The sequence below is a fragment of the Schistocerca gregaria genome, chromosome 7 (assembly GCF_023897955.1).
Source record: "Schistocerca gregaria isolate iqSchGreg1 chromosome 7, iqSchGreg1.2, whole genome shotgun sequence".
Taxonomy (NCBI): domain Eukaryota; kingdom Metazoa; phylum Arthropoda; class Insecta; order Orthoptera; family Acrididae; genus Schistocerca; species Schistocerca gregaria.
Genome location: NC_064926.1, coordinates 76,159,311 through 76,184,665, shown reverse-complemented (window position 1 = coordinate 76,184,665; position 25,355 = coordinate 76,159,311). Strand labels below are relative to the sequence as shown.

At 42.1% G+C, this 25,355-nt stretch overlaps 1 protein-coding gene across 1 annotated transcript in view; it reads left to right on the top strand.

Annotated features, from left to right (window-relative positions):
* LOC126281289 (multidrug resistance protein homolog 49-like) overlaps window positions 1-25,355 on the top strand; it is a 290,653-nt gene that overhangs the window by 58,195 nt on the left and 207,103 nt on the right. Inside the window, exons 2-3 of the mRNA XM_049980112.1 lie at window positions 12,102-12,213; window positions 17,616-17,682. Of these exons, the coding sequence (XP_049836069.1) occupies window positions 12,131-12,213; window positions 17,616-17,682 (150 nt within the window). The 5' untranslated portion in view covers window positions 12,102-12,130. The remainder of the gene's footprint in view (window positions 1-12,101; window positions 12,214-17,615; window positions 17,683-25,355) is intronic.

Below are 25,355 nucleotides of genomic sequence, written 5' to 3'. Positions count from 1 at the left end.
CGGTAGCGTTCTCGCTTCCCACGGCCGGGTTCCCAGGTTCGATTCCCGGCTGGGTCAGGGATTTTATCTGCCTCGTGATAACTGGGTGTTGTGTGATGTCCTTAGGTTAGTTAGCTTTTCGTAGTTCTAAGTTCTAGGGGAATGATGACCATAAATGTTAAGTCCCATAGTGCTCAGAGCGATTTGCACTATTTTTCACAATAAAAAATACGGTAACATGCTCCGAATTGTCTTGAACAGATTGGGTATATGGAAAATAAATCAGTAGTACAGCAGATACGAGAATATGGCGACAAACATCTGGTGTCTGATATAAATGAAGGTCTTGAACTCACTATGGATGCGTTTAGAAGGCTGGAACTGACAAAAATAACAAGTCAGTGGGGGATTTTGCGATGTCGCTGTTTGGGACTGCTCTTCTGTCCACGTAATTTACCCTGGAAGGAACACACATCAAGGATTTACTGAATGATTAATTTGGGTCTGGTAAATGATGATGAGGAAGCTCAGGGTGCAGAAGAAAATGTGCATGCGGAACTGCCACCAGTTGAAGGTGATAGTGAAGGTGCTAAATTGTGCTACTGCTAAAGACTCATTCTTTGAATGCTGTAATTTATGACTGCAATTATCTGTCACCTTATTTATGTCATTTCATTGTAGCCATTTTAGTTACTGTTATTGTGGAATAAAAAAAAACACAGCTCAGGCCTACATTGATGTATTAAGCGCCTTCTTGCTTCACACTTGTGAAGAGCAATTCGAGGATGGCGATTGCATCTTTCAACACGATCGATCATCTGTTCTTAATGCACGGCCTGTGGCGGAGTGGTTAGACGACGACAACATTCCTGTAAAGGACTGGCCTGCACAGAGTCCTGACCTGAACCCTCTAGAGCACTTTTGGGATTTTTGGGAAGGCCGACTTCGTGCCAAGCCTCACCGTCTGACATCGATACTTCTCCTCAGAGCAGCACGCCGTCAAGAATAGGCTGCCATTCCCAAAGAAACCTTCCAGCACCTGACTGAACGTATGCCTGCGAGAGTGGAAGTTGACCTCAAGGCTAAGGGTGGGCCAACACCATATTGAATTCCAGCATTACCGATGGAAGGCGCCACGAACTTTTTAAGTCATTTTCAGCCAGGTGTCCGGATACTTTTGAGTGCGTAAATTTGACGACCACCTATCTATAGCGTACCAAACCGGCCAGAGTACTCTTTTAAGGGGGACAGTCCCGGATCTAAGGGGGGGGGGGGGGGGAGGGGACAAACCTGGGCATTTGCCCCGCGCGGCAATTTTAGGGGGCTCCAAATTCATATTCTTGAAGAAGCGCCTAGTATCCAGCGCACGTTGGTATATCGACTATTCATACGGCTTTGAAATGCGTGCCAGTTAGTTTTTGAACACATTCTAAGCTGATTTCTGAACGAATCGTACATTGATTTTTGAATGCGTGCCAAGTGTCCGTGATGTCTCTGCCAGGGAAATCCCCGTCGCATCTAGAAATAAAATGACCTTCCCGCAGACAAAAGGGGACGGGGCTATACGACCTGAATCGAATAAACCCGAACCGGTGAATACCAGTCGCTGTTTGTCCGTGTGGTTGACTGATCAGCGTTGTTATGATTACTAGCGAAATCCATAGATTCGAGTACTAGAGTGGAAATAAAGCACTAACAGGGAAAGCAGGTAAGAAAGATTACGTTTTTCAATCTTCTCGGTGTTTCAAGAAAATGAAATTTGTATAAAAAACATTTGCCAGATTGCTTCACACTAAGGGCCAGTTGTTGCGCAGTCTCCGGTTAGCAGCTTCTTAGGTTCTATTCTCGGAATAGCGAGGAAAATTTGTTGTACCAACACGTAATTACGCCTAACAGGAGAATAAATGCAGGATAGCAAAACTGGTGATTCTGGCAGGTTTAGTGAACTTAGCCGGAGAATAAGTTTTGAAAATGGCAGGAATGGTTACAGAATAACTGATGAAAAGATTGTTTGCTAGAAGGATGAATGATCAGGGGACACAAATCCTATGGAAGAATATGACGATTCCAAATGTCGTACTACTACTTTTCGATCTCATGCTTTAGAAACTGGAGCGTCCGAATGAAATGTGAAACTGTTTCCTAACAAAACCTTTTGCTTCTAGCAGGCCTAATATACATTTGATATTGGTACTTAGTGAATTACATTGTCACGTTATTTATGTAAGTGAGATAGATAAAAATGACCATCTGTGCCAAAACAGTCTCGCTTGTTTGACGTATGTTGAGACTGCTGCAGTATTGGAAACGCCCATTTCGTTTTAGCTAGCAGACAGTGACAAAATAACGTAATCAAGTGGAGAAACCAAACCAGTCTTGTGTACTATTCTTATTAACAGCTTTTCCAGTATTAGACAACGACATTTAGATTTTTCATGAAGCAAAACGTTTGATGAACTGTGATGAGATAATAGATTCTTTTGCAGAGAGGAAAATACGCCGTGTAAAAACTGTACCAAGATTAGAGAGGACAAAATGCTGGGACGTAAGGACTGATCAAATTTGTACTGTCTTACTAGTCTGTTGTTTTTACTGGTTTCAGGTTTCGTATATTTAATTTTATGCCATGCAAAAGAGAAATTAGTAACTAATAGGCAATAAAGAGTCTAAATTTTCTGAAGTGTTCTGCTGGTTACAAATAATCCCATTCAGTATTAATTGTGAGTTTTTTTAAGGGGTAGGATGTCAAACCGCCGACTGGGAACAGGAGACACACCACAGGGCATTTTCATTTCTACTGTTCTCGGTTTGATGCTATCCATTACAAAATATGTATGTTTCATTTGCACAGAGCGAAGTGCAATGGTGTGCGGTAGAAAAATGTCGTGGGAACCGACGTGGCACTGCACTTTGGCATACTTTAAGACCAAATAACAAGTCTTACATTTCTTCGAACATATGTGTTTTATACATCAGACCCTTCAGTAAGATGTGCGCTACAAAACGAACGTTTTTTTAAGAAATAGATTTTAAAAAAATTTTGACGTCTTATCTTAGACGCTCGAGAGCTCGTGTACTTGGTCAACGCCTTTGTGCCCTCGCTCACGGAGTGCTTGGCCAGCTCGCAAGGCAGAAAGAGCCGCACAGAGATCTGGATCTCGCGGGACGTGGTGGTCGAGCGCTTGTTGTAGTGCGTCAGGCGAGAAGCCTCGGCCGCAATGCGCTCGAAAATGTTCACGAAGCTGTTCATGATGCTCATCGCCTTCGACGAGATGCCCGTGTCAGGGTGCACCTGCTTCAGCACCTTGTAGATGTAGATGGCATAGCTCTCCTTCCTCTTGAGTTTCTTCTTCTTCTTGTCGCCCTTCGAAATGTTCTTCTGCGCCTTGCCAGCCTTCTTGGCGGCCTTCCCGCTAGTCTTGGGCGGCATCTCGAAAGTACAACAGTTAGCGACGGCAGCAACACCAGCAAGCGCTCCGCTCTAGTCAGCGTCTCTCCACTGTCAAGTTATTGCCCCGATTAGGAAATATCGTAGATACGGGGCTGATGGGGGGCCATCAATAGTGTTCGCTGAGCTTACATACGCGAGGTTTCAAACGAGTGTTCGTGGGCTAATGTCAGGAGGTAAATGACTGCTGTATGGTGGCGCAGTGTAAGACATTCGAGACCTATCCCGTTAAAAGGACCGGGAGAGCATGGGTCTCATTCCTTATGTCTGAGCTGTTGGTAATGAACCAGAGGTTTTAGACTTCATATTGAGTGTCGTTTTCTGTTTCGTTATGTGTTTATCTCGGTGTGGGGTAGAAAGAATTTGTTTTTTGCCTCGCCCTTGTACACGGTCTGGTCAAAAGAATCTGGACATTCGTCTGTGGACTGTGATATGGCGTGCGTCCCCCTTCGGGACACCTCACTGAGGAGTCTCGGTATCTGTCGAAGAATGGCAGAGTCGAAACCAGAGAAAGTAGTGATGCTTGACACCGATAACGTGGTAAGATACGCCGCGCTTTCCACTTGAACAAATTATTATTTCAGGTTATAATTTACACCTAAAATTCGCACTAAACATACTGCCCCTTGTGGTTTCCTACAGAACTGCTTTTCCAGTCCACAGATTACCAACTACATTCCGATTGTAATATTTTTACTCTCAGAATGCCACAAAGTCACTCTTTCTTGGATCAGTGAACGTCTTTTTGTTGTCTATCTCCGACTCAGCATCTCCGCTATATGGTGAATAGCAACTTCCTTCTCATAATATTGTTACAATCCATCCTGGATTTTCCATTGTTTGATCTTTATTGAGTAAAATTTATCAGTTTCACGCAGCCCACATTTGTGTGTGAAGACATCGGTCAGTTTGAGCGAAGGAAAAGAGTGGTTATAATTCACCTATAGTCGTCCGAAGTCTGTACCTTCGGACGATGAAATCGGCTATAGTGTGACCTCGCTCATATTGGCGTACTGATTTGAACAGATCAGTCGTCTTCGGCCGATGTCGGTCGTCAGCGGAATCCACCGACATCTGCCCCACTGTGGCCGCAGGCTGTTAGCGGGCCGGTGTTGACCGACGTATGCCGATTCGGTATTAGGGAGAGTTGCTTCGTGACGCTATGAACAAATAGTACACACGCCTAAGCAAGTGAACTGTTACAAAGGGCAGACAACTTCCACCATCAAACTGTCGGAGTCATTACTACATAACGGAACGTATTTCACTTCGCCCGATAACAGACCATAAGAAGAAAGGAATAAAAAAAAAAACAACGTGTCGAGCGTCGTTCGAGTGAAGGCTGAAAATCAATTTGGAACGAGATCCGACCAGGGTCGTTGCTAGGCGTTTTGCCGCCCTGGGCGAGAACTTAAAAATGACGCCCCCTCTTTTATACTGCCATCGATCTCCCAGATACCCCCTACCCCGCCCCTGCCTCCACCGCCAACAACAAAGAACAGCACAACAGTGCAAATCTCCTACTCTACTTTTAATCAATTAACTAAGATGACCAGACATTCTCATGTTCTGGGGACAGTTCTCAGTTTTCATGCTTTGCCCTCAGATCCTTTGAAACTAGTTGAACACATACGTTCTCAGTTTCTAATTTCTTGTCCTCAGTTTTTGAAAATTCGAAAAATAGTGGAAATAGGAAGAATGTACTGAATATCTTAGACTAGAACTCAACTGAACATATCAGTGAAATCAAATTTGGTATCATTTTCTTATTTTACTTAATTGGAAAAATGGACAAATAAAGAAGTGGAACTATGTTCTAGCGCGAATAATTTTTTTCTTGACCTTAGAAATTATGCTCTACTGTTTGCAGACATGGTGAAGCATCGAAATGCCTCGCTGCAGCCGTCGACAGAGGTGAAGTGAAGGTCATGAGTGTTTCCGTTTCGTGCTCAGTAGCGGTTGCTTTGCTGTTGAGAGATAGGTAGAGGCGACGTGTTTACTTCCGTCAAAGTAAGTTAAGACTTACTAGGTAACATCGGCATGCTTCTGAAAGCAGTTCGGTGTTTTAATTTTTCCTCTGTCTCTTCTAAGTTGCACAATTCTTTGCAGTTTGATTTGAAATTAATTTCTTCCGTCGGAGGTTCGAGTCCTCCCTTGGGCATGGGTGTGTGTATTCTCTTTAGCGTAAGTTAGTTTAATTAGTGAGTAAGCCTAGGGACCGATGACCTCAGCAGTTTGGTCCCATAGTTCTTACCACAAATTTAAAAAAAAATTAAAATTTCTTCTGCCCTCTCCAAAAATTTTGCCACCCTAGGCTGCCGCCTAGTCTTGCTAATATCCTGGGTCCGACAGCAGAGCGGAAAGTGTTAAATGGGAGCGCCAAAACCGCGTTGAAGATGCCCGTTGGAGATGAGCTGGCGGCAAGATAAGCCCCCGCCAAGGGCACAGAGGGGTGTAAACTGAAAAAAAAAAACTGGAAAAAACGATTTAAGAATGATCCGGGAAGGTGCGCGAATTCTCCTACTTCTCCTGCCCCTATCTTCTGCCTACGAGAAGAAACCTTACTCCCGGCCCGCCTCTGTGAACGCATGCTGTTTACACAGTGTCAATTCTACAGCCATTTCGTACCAGTAGCATCATAAAAAAATACTCCTGCCGAACAGACTTCTACTGTTAACATGGTTTATGCGACAATATTGCACTTAGTTCACACGGCTACCACTCATTCCCTCATATTCAACAATGGAGTTCATTCTGGTACTTTGTTACGGTATTGGGACTACCTCGAATGTCGGCGAGCGGGTGCTGAAGCAAAACTATGTTCAACCGAAGGCTTTTGATTTGTGCAGTCTGAGGACGAGCGAGACGTAATGGTAAGACAAAAGAAGCTGAAGCAGATTTACTTGCCCCTCCATTCAGTACCTTTCATGGAAGCAAAAAAAGAAGGGAATAACTATCCCTTCCACATAGTACTTTTGATGTTCCAAATTTCAGTTTTACGGTCGTTTGTATAATTAAGAAAGAATTCGAGGATAAGCCATCTATGGCTGATTAATAATATTATTGTAGCATATCTAACTGGACAGTCGGTTTCGAAGTGCCTTACAGTCGTGACCATATGCTATTTTTTCCTATGTGTGTCTTTGAACGAACCACACGAGTTGAACAGCGCTGTTGCAGGTTAAACGCGCCAGTAATTTGTGTGGTTTGTCCATCATCGCCGTACCGTAAACAGTAATGTATAGATTTTGGCTCAGTTTCAAGTTTTGTAGGAATTTTGTATAAACCGTAATTTATTTTCAGCAATTATATGCTTAGCTTGTTATGTGAAAAATTTTTCGTGAATATAGTTCATTTAAATACTCTTTTTCGTTAATGCTCCATTGTTATTAAACCGTCTCACCTCTTAAAAAGTGCTAGGCCTTTGCCTAGTTAGGCGCCCATCGCTTCCTTTCCCTTCCTGGACTTCTTCAGCCTGGGGTGTTATAAATTATTTCTAACTTTTAAAGTTGTCTGCCATTGTTCATTCCACCGTGATATTCCCTCCATATTCTTCTGTTGTCGTCAGTTCTGTTTCATATGTTAAATTTGTTTATTTCCATGACTGTTTTTTTACTGTCTTCTCTGGCAAAATCTTTCACAGCTCTAAGAAATCTTATTTGAGCTTTATAGAGCTTACTTTGTTGCCCTTTTTATATTTTTATGTGATGCACAGATAACTAAAATGATGGATCTGTTCTGCTACTGTAATGTTCATAAGGCCTACTATTTTTGTTTTTATGGGATTTCGCATAATATTTTGCTTAGAAGATAAATTCCTTTCTGCTGTTTATTCTCTTTCACTATTCAAATTGTGACATCATTTGCATATAAAATGCAATTCAGAGTAGTCTCTTTGTCTAATACTTGCATGAAGCGTGGTTCTCTATTCGTGCAATAAATATTAAAAATTGTGGGCTGGATGCTACACCCTCGCCTGATAATCTGCATCCTCCCCACTACTGTTGAAGGTACTGCCACCTCTCCATTTCTATCTAAGGTGATTGTCGTGTTTTTGCGTAGGCTGCTTAAGGTGCCTATTAAATGTAGTAGGTACTGTCTTTTCTTCGTTATGCTCCACAGTTTTTCTCTCTTAACTTTCTCAGAGGCTATTTCCAGATCAAGAAGTGTCAAGTGGGCCTTTGATTAAATTCTGCATGTTTTTCAGTTATTTACGGTAATCACAAATACTGCATCTGTTGATATTCCTCTATGGAACTCTCCTTCTTCTTCCATCATGTGTTAGGCATTTGTCTGTTACATCCTCTTGTAAAGTTCTTCTATGCTTGTGGTTAGTTAACTTGATATCTACACCTGTTTCCTGGTCTGTCTATTGATCATTTCGCTATTGGTTGATAATTCATTGCTATTTTAGGCATTCTGTTTCCATTCATTCTTCCTACACGAGCTCTCCGATTATTTCTGTACACCTTAGTCTGTTCATTTGCGCTTTCAAGCTCTAGTTGCACTGCATATCACATCTATACCCACCTGTTCTTCTTAATGACGTCGTTTCCACACCTCTGATTCGTTGCCCATTTCCAGCTGAGATTGTCCAAGCCTTACTGCTGTAAAGTATAGATGGCAATTGTTCTTCATTTCATCATGGGCATCCACTGAAATAAGGACTATGTATATATAGGTGGCTCAGGAGAATTATTATGTCCCAGAGAAGTGATCATTATCTTCTCGTTGTTGTTGTGGTCTTCGTCCTGAGACTAGTTTGATGCAGCTCTCCACGCTACTCTATCCTGTGCAAGCTTCTTCATCTCCCAGTACCTACTGCAACCTACATCCTTCTGAATCTGCTTAGTGTATTCATCTCTTGGTCTCCCTCTACAATTTTTACCCTCCACACTGCCCTCCAATGCTACATTTGTGATCCCCTGATGCCTCAGAACATGTCCCACCAACCAGTCCCTTCTTCTTTTCAAGTTGTGCCACAAACTCCTCCCCAATTCTGTTCAGTACCTCCTCATTAGTTATGTGATCTACCCATGTAATCTTCAGCATTCTTCTGTAGCACCACATTTCGAAAGCTTCTATTCTCTTCTTGTCCAAGCTGTTTATCGTCCTTGTTTCACTTCCATACATGGCTACACTCCATACAAATACTTTCAGAAACGACTTCCTGACACTTAAATCTATACTCGATGTTAACAAATTTCTTTACCACTGCCAGTCTACATTTTATATCCTCTCTACTTCGACCATCATCAGTTATTTCGCTCCCCAAATAGCTAAACTCCTTTACTACTTTAAGTGGCTCATTTCCTAATCTAATTCCCTCAGCATCACTCGACTTAATTAGACTACATTCCATTATCCTCGTTTTGCTTTTGTTGATGTTCATCTTATATCCTCCTTTCAAGACACTGTCCATTCCGTTCAACTGCTCTTCCAAGTCCTTTGCTATCTGTGGCAGAATTACAATGTCATCGGCGAACCACAAAGTTTTCATTTCTTCTCCATGGATTTTAATACCTACTCTGAATTTTTCTTTTGTTTCCTTTACTGCTTGCTCAATATACCGATTGAATAACATGGGGGAGAGGCTACTACCCTGTCTCACTCCCTTACCAACCACTGCTTCCCTTTCGTGCCCACGACTCTGCAACTGCCAACTGGTTTCTATACAAATTGTAAATAGCCTTTCGCTCCCTGTATTTTACCCCTGCCACCGTTAGAATTTGAAAGAGAGCATTCTAGTCGACATTGTCAAAAGCTTCCTCTAAGTCTACAAATGCTCGAAACGTAGGTTTGCCTTTCCTTAATCATTCTTCTAAGATAAGTCGTAGGGTCAGTATTGCCTCACGTGTTCCAATATTTCTATGAAATCCAAACTGATCTTCCCCGAGGTCAGCTTCTACCAGTTTTTCCATTCATCTGTAAAGAATTCGCGTTAGTGTTTTGCAGCTGTGACTTATTAAACTGATAGTTCAACAATTTTCACATCTGTCAACACCTGCTGGAATTATTATATTCTTCTTGAAGTCTGAGGGTATTTCGCCTGTCTCATACATCTTGCTCACCAGATGGTAGAGTTTTGTCAAGATTGGCTCTCTCAAGACCGTTCTAATGGAATGTTGTCCACTCCCAGGGCCTTGTTTCGACTCAGGTCTTTCAGTGCTCTGTCATACTCTTCACGCAGTATCGTATTTCCCATTTCATCTTCATCTACATCCTCTTCCATTCCCATAATATTGTCCTCAAGTACATCGCCATTGTATAGATCCTCTATATACTCCTTGCACCTTTCTGCTTTCCTTTCTTTGCTTAGAACTGGGTTTCCATCTGTCCTCTTGATATTCATACAAGTTGCTCTCTTTTCTTCAAAGGTCCCTATAATTTTCCTGTAGGCATTATCTGCCTTACCCTAGTGATATACACCTCTACATCCTTACATTTGTCCTCTAGCCATCCCTGCTTAGCCATTATACACTTCCTGTCGATCTCATTTTTGAGATGTTTGTATTCTTTTTTGCCTGCTTCATTTACTGCAGTTTTATATTTTCTCCTTTCATAAATTAAATTCAATATATCTTCTGTTACCCAAGGATTTCTACTAACCCTCGTGTTTTTACCTACTTGATCCTCTGCTGCCTTCACTATTTCATCTCTCAAAGCTACCCATTCTTCTTCTACTGTATTTCTTTCCCCCATTCCTGACAATTGTTCCCTTATGCTCTCCCTGAAACTCTGTACAACCTCTGGTTTAGTCAGGATATCCAGGTCGCATTCATACGGAAACCCAATGGATCCCTTCGCCTGTGTGGGGACTTCGGCACTACTGTCAATGCTCATTATTAAACATACTCCTGCATTACCCCTATTTTATTTTGTACTTATAACCCTGTATTCACCTAACCAAAAGTCTTGTTCCTCCTGCCACTGAACTTCTTTAATTTCCACTATATCTAACTTTAACCTATCCATTTCCCTTTTCAAATTTTCTAACCTTCCTGCCTGATTAAAAGATCTGACATTACACACTCCGATCCGTAGAACGCCAGTTTTCTTTCTCCTGATAATGACATCCTCTTGAGGAGTCCCCACCCGGAGATCCGAATGGGGGACTATTTTACCTCCAGAATATTATACTGTAAAGCTGCATGCCCTTGCTGGCAAGTGTTTCAAGCCCAGATCAGTCATCCAAACTTCTGCCCCTGCAACTCTTGAAGAGGCTACTGCCCTTCTTGAGGAGCCATGTGTTTGTCTGAGCTCTGCACATACATCCCTCAAATATGGTTGCACCTACTATCATATGGTGTATCAAGTGAAATTTGTGACTGGATTAAGGAATTTTTGGTAGGGAGGACAGACCATGTTATCTTGAATGGAGAGTCATCATCAGATGTAGAAATAACTTTGGGTTTGCCCCTGGGACGTGTATTAGGACCCTAGCTGCTCATGTTGTAAATTAATGACATTGCAGCCAATATCAATAATAACCTCAGACTTTTTGCAGATGATGTAGTTATCTGTAGTGAAGTACTATCTGAGAGAAACTGTGTAAAATTTCAGGAATGTAAAACTGTGCACTTCACAAAACGGAAAAAACATGATATCCTATGACTATAATATCAATGAGTCACAGTTGGAATCTGCCAGCTCATACAAATACCTGGGTGTAAACTTTGTGGGGGTATGAAATGGAATGATCACATAGGTGCAGTTGTGGGTCCAGCATGTGGTATACTTTGGTTTATTGGTACATTACTGAAGAAGTGCAATCAGTCCACTAAAGAGATTGCTTTCAAATCACTTGTGCGACTCATCTTAGGTATTGCTCAAGTGTGTGGGAGCCATACTAGATAGGAATGACAGGGGATATTGAAAGTATACAGAGAAGGGCAGCATGAACAGTCACAGGTTTGTTTAATCCATGGGAGTGCGTCACAAAGATACTGAAGGAACAGAACTGTCAGAGTCTTGAAGGCAGACATAAACTATTCCAAGAAAGTCTATAACAAAGCTTCAAGAACTGGCTTTAAATGATTTCTCTAGGAATACATGACAGTTGCCTATGTATTGTTCACACAGAGATCCTGAGGCTAAGACTAGAATAATTACTGCACACACACAGTCATTCAATCAGTCATCCTTCCTGTGCTCCATACACGAATGGAACAGGAAGAAAGCCTAATAACTGGTGCCCAAGTTAACCGCATTGCAGCAAGGTCTGTGGTTAAAGGGTGGTCATCTCTGTTATTATGGAGCTCTGGTTATTGTTCATTGCAAAAGTACTGTGTGAATATGAAAGTATGTTTATGCCCACAGAAACCCGCATGTAAAAGTTATTAATTTGTCTTCTAACATCCTTGACTATTATTGTGATATACTGGGCTCTGTTGCTTTGAAAATTGTTGGGAACCCTTGATGTCTTATTGTAAGGCAGTGAAGAATATTATTTCAAAATAGTGTTTGGAGTGCCCGTTCTTGCTCCCCTTGACAGAAATCTGTGATGTAGTGTAGAGGCAAAGTTTCAATTAATTGCTTGGTATTTATAAAAGCATACTTTGACTCCTTTTGTTCATGTAGCCCCTGTGTACTGACTCATTCAATCAGATTCAATCAAACAGATGGATGAATGAATTAATGTTAATAATTCAGTTACTAAAATGATTTTTTACAGCTCAGTGAACACCTGCTGAACAGAGAAGAATGGAGAGTGCCAAGTGTGGCTCTTCAATAAATGTTAGCACAGGTGTAGCAAGTGTTAAAGATGGCAAGAATCCCACAAAACTGTGAGTACTGATTATTAATCAACTCTGGTTGTAATTAGGTGCTACAGTTATTAATTTTTGTTTGTAGGTAATGTCTAGTGTAGAACAAGGTAGTTTGTGATAAAAATGATATGCCGGGTATATAAGTAATGACTAAGACAATATGACAATGAAATAAGTGTTTAGTTTGTTCTTTATTTTTATTTTTTAACAGCAGCAGCACCCCAAACAAAAAATTTAGTGTAGCATTTCATACATCAATAACAATAGATAAAAAATATGTGTAGCAACATCATTTTCTCATTCCACAGCAGTCTGCTTTTGATGACATGTTCACATAGACTTGTCAGGAATTGCTACACAACAAAAGGTGCATAGGTCTACATAATGTTTTTGTAAAGAATTTATTAGAGAACACAGACTTTTCCATAATTTTATTCCGTCCTCTCGTAAGCCACATTTAAATTTCTGTGTCAGAGTATTTCTTAGATTATACAATTTCTACTGATTTGATCTTTAATGTAACATTACAACATGGATTGATATGATAAAATGGTAAATTTCATGTTAGTAATCAAAATTTCTAGATTACAACAGTTAATACCACTTTCATGTTTGACAATCCATTTAAATATGTGGGAAAATAGAATGCTGTGTAGTCAGTGCTAAGAAATTAAATCTTAGGAACACTGCTAGACAAATTCATATATATTACAACACTTTAAGGCAATAATGGTCCGTTTGTTAGCAATTGGTGAAGTAGGAATTTTGTGGAACAGGATGTGCAAATGAAGAAACAGGCATCATACCTCCAGATTTTGGAATCTTTAAGAAGCTCTCTTTTTATAGTGTGTGTGATGTATTAAAAACAAAGATTCCAAGACTTACCAAGCGGGAAAGCGCCGATAGACAGGCACAATAAAATAACACACAAACCCACATACACAATATCTAGCTTTCGCAACCTACGATTGCTTCTTCAGGAAAGAGGGAAGGAGAGGGAAAGACGAAAGGATGTGGGTTTTAAGGGAGAGGGTAAGGAGTCATTCCAATCCCGGGAGCAGAAAGACTTACCTTAGGGGGAAAAAAGAATAGGTATATGCGGGCGCGCGCCCTCACCCCCCCCATATATATATATATATATATATATATATATATATATATATATATATATTGTCTGCTTGTGTCTGTGTATGTGCGGATGGATATGTGTGTGGATGTGTGTGTGCGAGTGTACACCTGTCCTTTTTTTCCCCTAAGGGAAGTCTTTCCGCTCCCGGGATTGGAATGACTCCTTACCCTCTCCCTTAAAACCCACATCCTTTCATTTTTCCCTCTCCTTCCCTCTTTCCTGACGAAGCAACTGCCAGTTGCGAAAGCTCGTAATTCTGTGTGTGTGTTTGTGTGTTTTGTTCATGTGCCTGTCTGCTGGCGCTTTCCCGCTTGGTAAGTCTTGGAATCTTTGTTTTTAATATATGTATATATAGAGGGAGAGGGAGAGGGAGAGGGAGAGGGAGAGGGAGAGGGAGAGGGAGAGGGGGAGGGGGAGGGGGAGGGAGAGGGAGAGGGGGAGGGGGAGGGGAGGGGGCATGAATTAATTGATGAATTAAATATGTAGGTCTGTTATGCTCCACAGCATGCATAACAGCTTGGATCATTACAACAAACCAACAGCAAGTTGTTCTCTTTATCGCATAGAACCACTCTTTATCAGTCTGTTAAAGAGCTATGACACTATGGATTGTCCTCCTTGAGCTATATCCGGAAATGAAATAAATACCAACATGAAGTTTTACCATCACTTCTAGAACAATATTTGCTGTGCACTCAACTTTTTAACACAAATGTATTTTTATTTATTTATTTTTAGTGCCCTTGCCTTTGTACAAATGATATTGGACTTGTCATACATACAGGAAGAAATGAAAAATACGGAATGTATAAAATGAAATTGCATACAACAAGTACTAGTAATTTACAATTTCTTTGCATATGAGTGGTGTTCAGTAATTTATTTTCCAGTAATAGCTACAATAGAATAAATAGTATCAAAAATAGTGAATTAGTAAAGTATAAATTGCAACATACAATGATAGAAACTTTGTACAGGATTTGTCACGCAACTGAATTTCATATATTGGAGATTAGTTTACAAAATAATTTCTTTTATCTTCAATATATTCATTTACTGACTAGAAAAATCTTCAAGTTCTTCATTTACTGAGAAGCAGCATTTATCAATTAAAATTTTTCTAAGTTCTCATTTAAAATTTATATTGTCCTTGAAGTCTTTAATGTGTTGAGGAACTGCATTGTAGAGCTTAATACCCTCATAGCTTACATGCTTCTTAGTTTGTGCTTTTTTTATTTGTTCTATGTGGAGATCTTTCCTGTTCCTTGTGCTATAGTTGTACAGTAAGAATTTTTGTGGTGACTGTTGAGAGATCTGCTTTGGTAAAGTGTACACTTTTAAATATATAGTGCAATGGCAGAGTAAGTATTCATAATTTCCTGAAAAGAGGTCCCCACTGAGCTTGTGTAGGACTGTGGGTAATTGTTCGGACAGCCCATTTTTGTGAGATAAAAATTTCTGTTAAATTAAGTTTTGAGGTGGCACAGAATGCTATTCCATATGAGTCAATGGAATGAAAATACCCAAAGTATGCCATTCTGATGCCTTCTAAAGCACAAACATTTGTGATAACTCTTGGGTGCGAAACAGGCTGAGATAAGTCTGTGTGTAAGGAATCTTACATGGTGTTTCCAATTCATAGCTTCATCTATACACATTCCTAACAGTTTTGTAAACTGCACTTTCTGTTTTAGTATATCATACAATTGTAGATTAATGTCTTCATCCTGAATAATTTTACCAGACTGTAAGTAATTAGTTTTCTTGGTATTTAGCATTAAGTTTATTTGAGCTGAATCAAGTGTCAATACTTTTTAGAATTTTATCAGTAGTGGAATGTAATTAGGTTTTAAAGTTTCTCATTGTTAGACTTGTGTCATCTGCATATAATACAATTTTGACTGTATTATATTGTAACTGTAAGTCATTTACATATGTGAAAATGAATAATGCCCTAAGATGCTGCCTTGGGATACTCCAAAAGTAATGTCCTTTGTTTTCGAAACTTACCTTATTTTTTGGTTTTAATAACTATTGTGGAGCTCTACAATTTGAGATCTGTTTTTGATAAATGAATGAAATCAATTTTTAGCTCGTTCTCTAATACCTATTGCTTCCAGCTTGTCAAGAAGGATTTCATGGCAGACGGGGCTCTAGATGGATCTAAATTGATTCCCACTACACTTTTGTATCTCTCCACAATTTTAATTATTTCTTGCATGTAGTCTATGGCTGCAGTTTCTGTGCTGCATTTTGCATGAAAACTGTGTTGATTACAATTACAAAGTTCATTCGTCAGTTTCTCTGATATTTTGGAGAAAGCAGAAAGAAGTGATATGGGGCAGCAGTTTTCTGTTTTACATCTGTCTCCAATTTTAAATTCATTATTATTGTGACTGCTTGGATTAATTTAGTGTTTCCTTCAATTATTGTTCTTGCCTTCAGACTTCTGAGTACTTGTCCCAGCAGAAATGGGCTGTACTGCTTTTATTATTCCATTGGTTCTTCAAGCTGTTGGAGAACACAATTTGTCTTGGACCTGTCCTGTAGGCACAACTCGCAAAGTTGGGCTATGTGCCATGGATGTTGCCTTCATTTCTGTACACATATGCAGAGTGATTTGTTGGGCCTTCTGCTTCCATTCTTAATGTCTTTCTTCTCACTAAATGTGAAGATGAGTTTTTTTTATTTGTTTACAAACATATTGTTTTCTGATGTCATTCAAATGCGTACTGTGTATGGTACAATGGATTCTTCTTAAGCAATCAAGTATTAAACATGATATATTTGGGATGGCTTTGATAATTTTTTTCCGGTTTTCTGTTTGTGACACAAACTTCGAGCTAGATATTTTCTGACTGGTATACATGATAATACACCATTTACATTTTTTAAAATGATTTAGGGCTCTTTTAGTAGATCTGATAATCTGTTGCATTATTTTTGTTTCTAATATGTGTGTGTCATTGTTGTACAGCTTACACACTCTTTCAGTATCACATAAACCAGACCAACATCCGGACAAATGTGAACATTTGGTGAGTGTATCTTTAGATAGTGTACATGGACATGCATCTAGTAGCTTGCAAATGTTGTCTATTATTTTGTGTGTAGTATATCAGATTTTTGGCCCTTAATTCATCATATTCCCAATCTTCTGTCATCATTATTTTCTGTCTCTGTCTTCTATTTCCATTTACACCATACAGTTTATTTCTGGGTATTGTGCCATCTCTGACATGTTGGAAGTGAGAATATATTTACTCAGAATTTGAATCTCAGAAGGTAATGCCTTATCAGATGTTGTTGTTCCTCCATGTATTATTCTCCTGAAGCAAGCATAGACATGTGTTTTCCTACCCACCAGCAACACGACTTTCCATTTCTGTTGATGAAAGTAACAAGAAATAATCTGAAAATTGGAGATTTAATGTTAGATTTTTAATTCTTACGGTCATACAGCCCTACTGCAGGTGCTCCTGTTCCAGCAATTAGGAAATACATACTTCTCTTCTCTCTAATTTGTAGAAGGACTCATTTACTCAACACACCTCACAACTGGAACTCTGGGCATTAACAAGGCATTCTAACCTACTATTTTATTTATGTATTTATTTTAAAAAAAGAAAAGCGAAAAGTAAAAGTAACAAATGACTTTCTAACATCATGGAAGTGAGAAGTTCCAAGAGCTTATTTTTATGACTTCTGTTTAAGTCAAAGATTAACTTATGGTTTTGAATTTAGTATGACTGCATTATGAACATTGTTTTAAAAATTGAATTCAAAAAACTTTGTTTCTTTCAGAAACTGATCATACTTCACTCATTTGATTATGAATATATTTTATATTGTTGGCTGCATTTTGAAGCTAATTAAAATGTTTTAGGTCTCAATTTGAAACAGAAGGTGTTCTTATTACTTTTACAGAAGAAATCGCGTATAATATTTATTTAAACAGGAGGAGGATAAATTTACACCAAAATTTGTTACCGGCATTCTTGATACAAGCATGATATATCAGTTATTAGATTTTGATATAGACAGAAACTGCGTTTTGATTTATTTTTAAACAGCATTATATTATTGCCTAATGGCAGTTATAAGTACCAGTAATGACAAGGAATGGTGTATTTCGTGAAAGATCAGTATTTATGTTTAAAAAAGAGTGAACAGATTTTTCGTAATGATTTTAAAATTTGTAAGAAATATGTCTGCTGTTGGAATGGTAATCTTAATTATTGTTCTGTGGCTATATACCATGAAAATTTCTGTTTCTTTTCCTTGTTTTTAGAAACTTCCTTCCAAGACTTAGAACAACTGATCCAAATCAGCTAGAATCAGTTGCATATTATCAGTTGGTGAGTAAGTACAGAACACTGTTTAACAATCTCTATTCTAAGTATGCTGGAACTGTACCATATTTTATTTACTAATATCTTTACAGAATAAAAAAAATTGGCAGAATTAAAACTAAACTCCATTTCTGGGACTCTGGGGCAGGTGGCAGGTGCGAGACAGACAGTGGCTTCTATTCTCATAGTAGGAAAGATGTGGTTTTGGATGGTGTGGTTGCTTTTGGGGATTCCCAACCAGATCTGAACAACTGAATGATTTGCTGCTTGTGACCTCTCCATTCAGTTTTGCTGTCAATGATAGCCAACTGTGACCTTTATTATCAATATTTTGCTTCCCATGGCAGTTGAGCCTTATGTCAGTAGTTTTCCCTTTACCAAGATACTCATGGTACTTCTTCAGCACTGTGGCATGCAAAACAACCTGTGCCTGCACAACCTCAGCGAGGGCATATCCTGTGTGCCAGGCACCAGTGGTCTAAGTATAATCAGATCTACTGTTGTGCTTATCCTGTGCTTGACTATCATGTCACTGGCCAGAGCAAGGTCTTAAGACACCACAATCTCGTCTCAACAATCTTTTTCATTTTTCTTGATTTATGGAACATATCTCTCCAACACAATGGAGTCAAAGACATGGCTAACCTATAGTTCTTTTAAAATTACTTGACAGTTGACATCAGTCATTTGCTGCTATGGTGTTGCCACATAAGATGCTGGCTACTGCTCAGTATAGGTAACACACAAATAAGGCAAGTCACTTCACAAGTGCTGTAAATGTGTAACGTAGAGCAGTGTTGGAATTGGATTTTACAAGGTAGTCGGAAATGTGACTTTCTCTGTTGACAGCTGATTTTAAGTGACCAATGGCTGAACAGTGGCAGATAACACACTTTGTAGCCCTGAATTTAAACTCATGTTGTAAGCTAACCACCTCATGATGTGTAATGTGTCTGAGAAAGCAGTGGTCAGCAACTTCCGGCAGAACTAAAATCATGATCACTTTGTTCATGGCATTTAAGGCTAACCTCTACAAACAAACTTGAGACAGAAAAAGTTCAGTTGTAATTTCTTGCTATCATTGGTTACCTGAAACTAACTTCACATTGGCTGCACAACTTGCTGCGTTAACAATGGATAATCATCCCTGGTTGGCACTTGTTTGCAGATTATAAATGACACAGGCAGATACCAGACGAAAAAAGAATGATAGATAGAAAAATAAGAGCAAATAAAAAAGTCAATATGATTATGGAAATGACTTATCAAAGAATTAGATATGAAAAAATTTCCTTTAAAATAATTGATTGAATAAAAATGTGTGTGTGTGTGTGTGTGTGCGTGTGTGTGTGCACGTGCGCGCGAGTATATACCTATCCTTTTTTCCCCCTAAGGTAAGTCTTTCCGCTCCCAGGATTGGAATAACTCCTTACCCTCTCCCTTAAAACCCACATCCTTTCGTCTTTCCCTCTCCTTCCCTCTTTCCTGAAGAAGCAACCGTTGGTTGCGAAAGATAGAAATTTTGTGTGTGTCTTTGTGTGTTATTTTCTTGTGCCTGTCTATCGGCGCTTTCCCACTTTGTAAGTCTTGGAATCTTTGTTTTTAATATATTTTTCCCATGTGGAAGTTTCTTTCTATTTTATTTACATGATAACTGAACTCTTTTGATTAGATTTAGAAGTAAAAATTCACAATATTTGAACCTACAACCTTAAACATGACAAGTTTACAAACTAACCATTGTGCTAAAGTACAATACTAAGCTATAATGTTATATTTTTGACTGTTATCCCCCAGTAACAATGATGAATTGCAGTCTTCAAACACTTGGTCACATGCAGTGTCATGCAAACCTTATCTAACATAAGCCGATTACTGTAATTATCATAGCTGCATATGTGTGTGTTTATTTTGTGGTGTGATGTGATGTGGTTATTTGTATGCTCAAATACAAAATAAAAGTGTCGAACACATCATTTTGGATCCAAAAACATCAAGAATGAAAGCTGGCCGAGGAATTGGAAGTGAACTGCTCAACTGTTGTGGCAGTTTGGCAATGATGAATGGTTTGGGCATGATGTGGAGTGCTCTGACCTGGGGCAGTGCACCTAAAAAAAATGAAGCATTTTTTCAGCAAAAGGGAGCAGAGAGACAGTTATGTAAAGTAAATAATCTTATGTCTTGCAGAAGCCTTTTGAAGGCTCTTGGAATTCTTACACTCACTTCCTCAGACATCTACACCTTAGTGGTTTTTATTGTTCTTAATAAAAACCTGTTCCAAATGAAATGTAATGTTACACAATCACAATTGAAGACATGGGACTGATTTTTATGTAAGCTTTGCTTCCTTATCCAGGGCTCAGAATGCAGTTGCAGGAGTTGAATTAAAAGATCAAAACACTGTGAGAAATGCATGCTTGAACGTAAATGCACAGCGTGCAGAGTGTGCTGTTGTATTTGACCATGAACAGCACCTGTGCAATGTCTTTAATACGTTACAAGTGCCAGTTGTGGTTATAACAAAGATCTGTGTAGTTGTGAGTGCATTAAATTAGAAGTGAGTTCAAACATTAGCAAATTGTTGGTGGTTGTATCATGGATGCTTCCGAAGTAAAGAGAACCGAAGTGTTTGAGGTTTCAAGACCCACTGTGTCAAAGATTTATTTCACATACATAAAAAGCAGGAAAACAACATTCACTTAGTCACAATTGGAACGAAAGTGCACACTGAGTGATCTTGACAGATGATCATTGAGAAAGATTGTGATGAAAAATAAGAGGACATCAGCTGCAAAAGACACTGCAGAACTGAATCTCACCCCCGTAAACCCTGTCAGCACCACACCAACATGAAGGGAGCTCTATAAAGTGGGCATTGTGGGGTGAGGTGGAATTCCAGAACCACTCATCAGTGACGAAAACGCCAATAACAGGAAAACATGGTGCTGAAGCCATACTACCTGGACTGTAGAGCAATGAAAGAAAGTCATTCACCTGCTTGCGTGTGAGTCTTGTTGCTTGCTGTTGCAACTTCTGGCTAGGTTTGTGTCCCAAGAATAAAAGAAGGCGCATCTTTGATGATGATTTGGACAGCCACATTGTTATATTTCATTGGCCCCATGGTTTCTCTGCAATGGTGCATTACTGCAAAGGATTATGTGACTACTTTGGCTGATCAGGTGTACTATATTTGTACTCCAGTGGTGATGCTGTGTTCCAACAACAGCTTCTCCCTCTGCGGGTTCGGGGGTTTGAATAGGCCCGCGGTATTCATGCCTGTCGTAAGAGGCTACTAAAAGGAGTCTCAAACTTTTCGGCCTTATATGATGGTCCCCTGTTTGGTTTGACCGCCATCTCAAAATTTTCCGAAGAACGAGCTGATTGGGGAAGGGCGCCTTACTTGGTGCATTGTGTCCATCTTGCGATCAGACCTTTCGCCAGCTTATACACCGTTGAACTGCAGTCCTGTCCGCTCTCCATCTCTTGGGCATGACTCTGTTTCTGCGTGCAGATTACACCTTGCACTGTGCAGTGCCTCTTTCTGCACCGACGGCGACCGTGGACCACATGTTACCTAACACCCAGCACGGTAGCCAGTCTGTTGTGGTGGGGCCGCCATGTACCCTTTTGGTTGTAGCCCCCTGACAACACAGGGATCGCTCTACTGATGCCTGCGCCATTAACTCCCCACGTATGCCAAGGAGTAGATGCCTATCCTCCTGGGCTATCGGGACTCCTGGCAACGGTCATCCTGCCAGGTGGCTCTTGCCGTGGCTGGGTGGCACCCGTGCGGAGGGCCCTTGGTCGGAGTAGGTGGCATCAGGGCGGATGACCCGCAATGAAGTGTGGTACATCGTCTCTCGCTGGTGGCCAGCCGCCAGCAGTCTCCAAGCGTTCTCGGGCTCAGTTTAACACTCAGATGTACGATCCGAAAACGTTCCCCTCCCTGGCCACACCGTCGGAGGAACGCAAGTCTCAGGATGGCAGTAGCAGTTATTCGCCCCGCTTCTTAGTTTTTACGAGGGCTGATGGGGAGTCTTTTCTCTCCACAAAGCCTCAGTTCTTCGTCGAGCATTTAGAGGACAAGTTTGGGGAGGTGGAGGGCTCGTCAAAAATGCGCTCTGGGTCAGTCCTGATACAAACGGCATCCTCTGCCCAATCACGACGGTTACTTGCTTGTGACAAGTTGGGGGATGTTGCCATTACGATCACACCCCATAAGAGTTTAAATATGGTCCAGGGAGTTATTTACCATAGGGATCTTCTTTTGCAGTCTGATGAAGAGCTGCGCGCCAATTTAGAGCGCCGAGGTGTACATTTCGTGCGGCGCGTTCATCGGGGTCCGAAGGAAAATCAGATTGCTACCAGTGCCTTCATCTTGGCCTTCGAAGGGGATACATTACCAGAAAAGGTCAAGGTGATGGTCTACCGATGCGACGTTAAGCCCTATATCCCTCCCCCGATGCGCTGCTTTAAGTGCTGGAAGTTCGGCCATATGTCTTCTCGCTGCACTTCCAGCCTCACATGTCAAGATTGCGGACGCCCATCACATCCCAATACTCCATGTGCCCTGCCTCCCATTTGTGTCAACTGCGGGGAGCACCATTCACCTTGCTCGCCAGACTGCCGAATTTTCCAGAAAGAGCGTAAAATCATGGAATACAAGACACTGGACCGACTAACCTATACTGAGGCCAAAAGGAAATACGACCGACTCCATCCTGTGAAAATGACATCTTCCTACGCCGCTGCTACAACACCTGTGCTAGCCCCGTCTGTTTCTCCAATTGTGGCCGGATCAACGAGTAGTACAACTCCTGCCCCCTCGCCAGTGGGGGGCTCTACCCACCGGGTTGCTCCTGCGCCACCTACCTTAGGAGCAACACCATCCCACCCATCGGGGACGTCCGTCCCCACTTCTAAGCCGGAGAAGTGTCCAACTTCTTCGGCTTCTCACCCTCGCAAGGGGTCCCGTGGGTCCCTCCCTTCCCAGGTTTCCGCCAGCGAGAAGGCTGCCGACCGACAGTGGCGTAAGTGCCCGCAATCAGCTGGCTTCACGATCCTCCTCAGTCCGGAGACTGAATCGGTGAAGCCCTCCCAGTCGGTGCGACCAAAGGAATGGCGTGAGAAACCCAAGAAGAGCTCTCAGCCCAAGGAACTCGCGGTGGCAGCCATCCCACCGCAACCTTCCAGCTCTGCGTCTGAGGATGCGGTGGAGATTCTGGCGTCCGCTGAGGACCTCGATCTCGCCGGTCCATCAAACGCCATGGAAAGCACTATCACAGGTGCTAAATCGGAGGCAGCAGGTGACCCAGCGGCGTAATCTCCCTTCCTAGTCCCGTCAAGCCTTTCTCAGCCATGGACAACACCATCCTCCAGTGGAACTGCAGCGGTTTCTTCCACCATCTAGCTGAGCTCTGCCAACTTATCAGCCTTCACCCTTTCCTCTGCATTGCTCTGCAGGAAACTTGGTTTCCGGCAATGCGAACCCCCGCCCTCCGTGGCCACCGGGGTTGTTATAAGAACCGGGCAGCTTATGAAAGGGTGTCTGGTGGCGTCTGCACATATGTCCTGAACTCTCTTCACAGCGAGTCTGTACCTCTCCACACACCTTTAGAGGCTGTCGCTGTTCAGGTGTGGACGCCACAGGCTGTTACCGACTGCAGTCTTTACCTTCCACCGGATGGTGATGTCACGCAGCATGTCCTGGCTGCTCTGATAGCCCAATTGCCGCCACCTTTCTTGTTACTGGGCGACTTTAACGCCCATAACCATCTGTGGGGTAGGTCGGTGGCAACAGGTCGAGGCGCCATCGTTGAGCATTTATTGGCGCAGCTCGATCTCTCAATATTAAATGATGGTGCCTTCACACACTTCAGTGTGGCGCATGGCACATACTCCGCCATTGACCTTTCGATCTGTAGCCCTAGCTTCTTACCGTCTGTCCAATGCAGAGTGCATGACGACCTTTGTGGTAGTGACCACTTTCCGATCTTTCTGTCACTACCACAGCGTCAGTCTTCTGGGCGCCCTAGCAGATGGGCTATGAATAAGGCTGACTGGGACTTGCTCTCCTCCACTGCCGCTATTGAGCCTCTCTCTAACGATGTCATTGATGCAGTGGTTCAATCGGTCACCACCGGCATCGTTACTGCCGCCGAATCTGCCATTCCCCGTTCTTCTGGGTCCCCTCAGCGGCAGACTGTGCCTTGGTGGTCGCCTGAGATCGCTGAAGCGTCAGCGGGCGCTCCTTATCGCCTTCAAACGGCTGCGTGCGCGAGCCCGCCGCATTATCCGCCAACGCAAGCAGGAGTGCTGGGAGCGGTATGTGTCCACCATTGGCCTCCATGTCACTCCATCGCAGGTCTGGACCAAGATTCGCCGCCTCTATGGCTATCGGACCCCTGTCAGCGTCCGTGCGCTCTCACTGAATGGAGCAGTTTGTACTGACTCCAACGTCATTGCAAACTGCTTGGCAGAGCACTTTGCTCTGAATTCCGCTTCTGCCAACTACCCCTTGGGCTTCCGCTCCATTAAAGAGCGGATAGAACGTCGGAGTCTTTCTTTTCGCACCCACCATCCTGAATTGTAGAATGTTCCATTCAGTGAGTGGGAATTCCGCAGTGCCCTCGCCGCTTTTCCTGATACCACTCCTGGCCCAGATAGCATCCACTCTCAGATGCTGAAACACCTTTCAGTGGACTGCCAGCGACGCTTCCTCAACCTTTACAACCGCATTTGGGTCGAGGGTGAGCTTCTGTCGCAATGGCGGGAAAGTCTTGTTGTCCCCATTCTGAAACCAGGGGAGAACCCTTTGGAGGTGGACAGCTACCATCCCATTAGCCTCACCAACGTTCTTTGCAAGTTGCTTGAACGGATGGTGAGCCGGCGCTTGAACTGGATACTGGAGTCTCGAGGCCTTCTGGCTCCGTCTCAGGGTGGGTTCCGTAAAGGCCGCTCCGCCGCCGACAATCTGGTGAGCCTGGAGTCGGCCATCCATACTGCCTTTGCCCTCCGTCAGCATCTGGTTGCTGTCTTTTTCGACATGCGGAAGGCGTATGATATGACATGGCGTCATCACATCCTTTCTACACTTCATGGATGGGGCCTTTGGGGCCCTCTGCCGATCTATATATGCAATTTTCTGTCATATCGTACCTTCTGTGTGCATGTCGCGGCCTCATATAGTTCCTCTCAAGTCCAGGAGAATGGTGTGCTACAGGGTTCTGTTCTAAGTGTCTGTCTGTTTTTAATAGCCATTAATGGGCTCGCTGCGGCCTTGGGAAATTCTGTCTCCACTTCCCTGTATGCTGACGAATTCTGCCTTTACTACAGCTCTATTGGCATTGCAGCTGCTGAACGTCAGCTACAGGGCGCAATCCGCAAGGCGCAGTCTTGGGCTGTAGCACATGGTTTTCAGTTTTCGGCAGCCAAGACCTGCATTATGCATTTCTGCCAGCGACGCACTGTTCACCCGGAGCCACGGTTTTATCTTGACAGCGAGCTTCGTACAGTGGTGGAGTTACATAGGTTTTTGGGGGTGGTTTTTGCTGCCCGGTTGACTTGGCTGCCTCATATTCGGCAGCTTAAACAGGCGTGTTGGCGGCATCTAAATGCTCTGCGATGCCTGAGTCACACCACGTGGGGCGCCGACCGATCTACTCTCCTACGGCTTTACC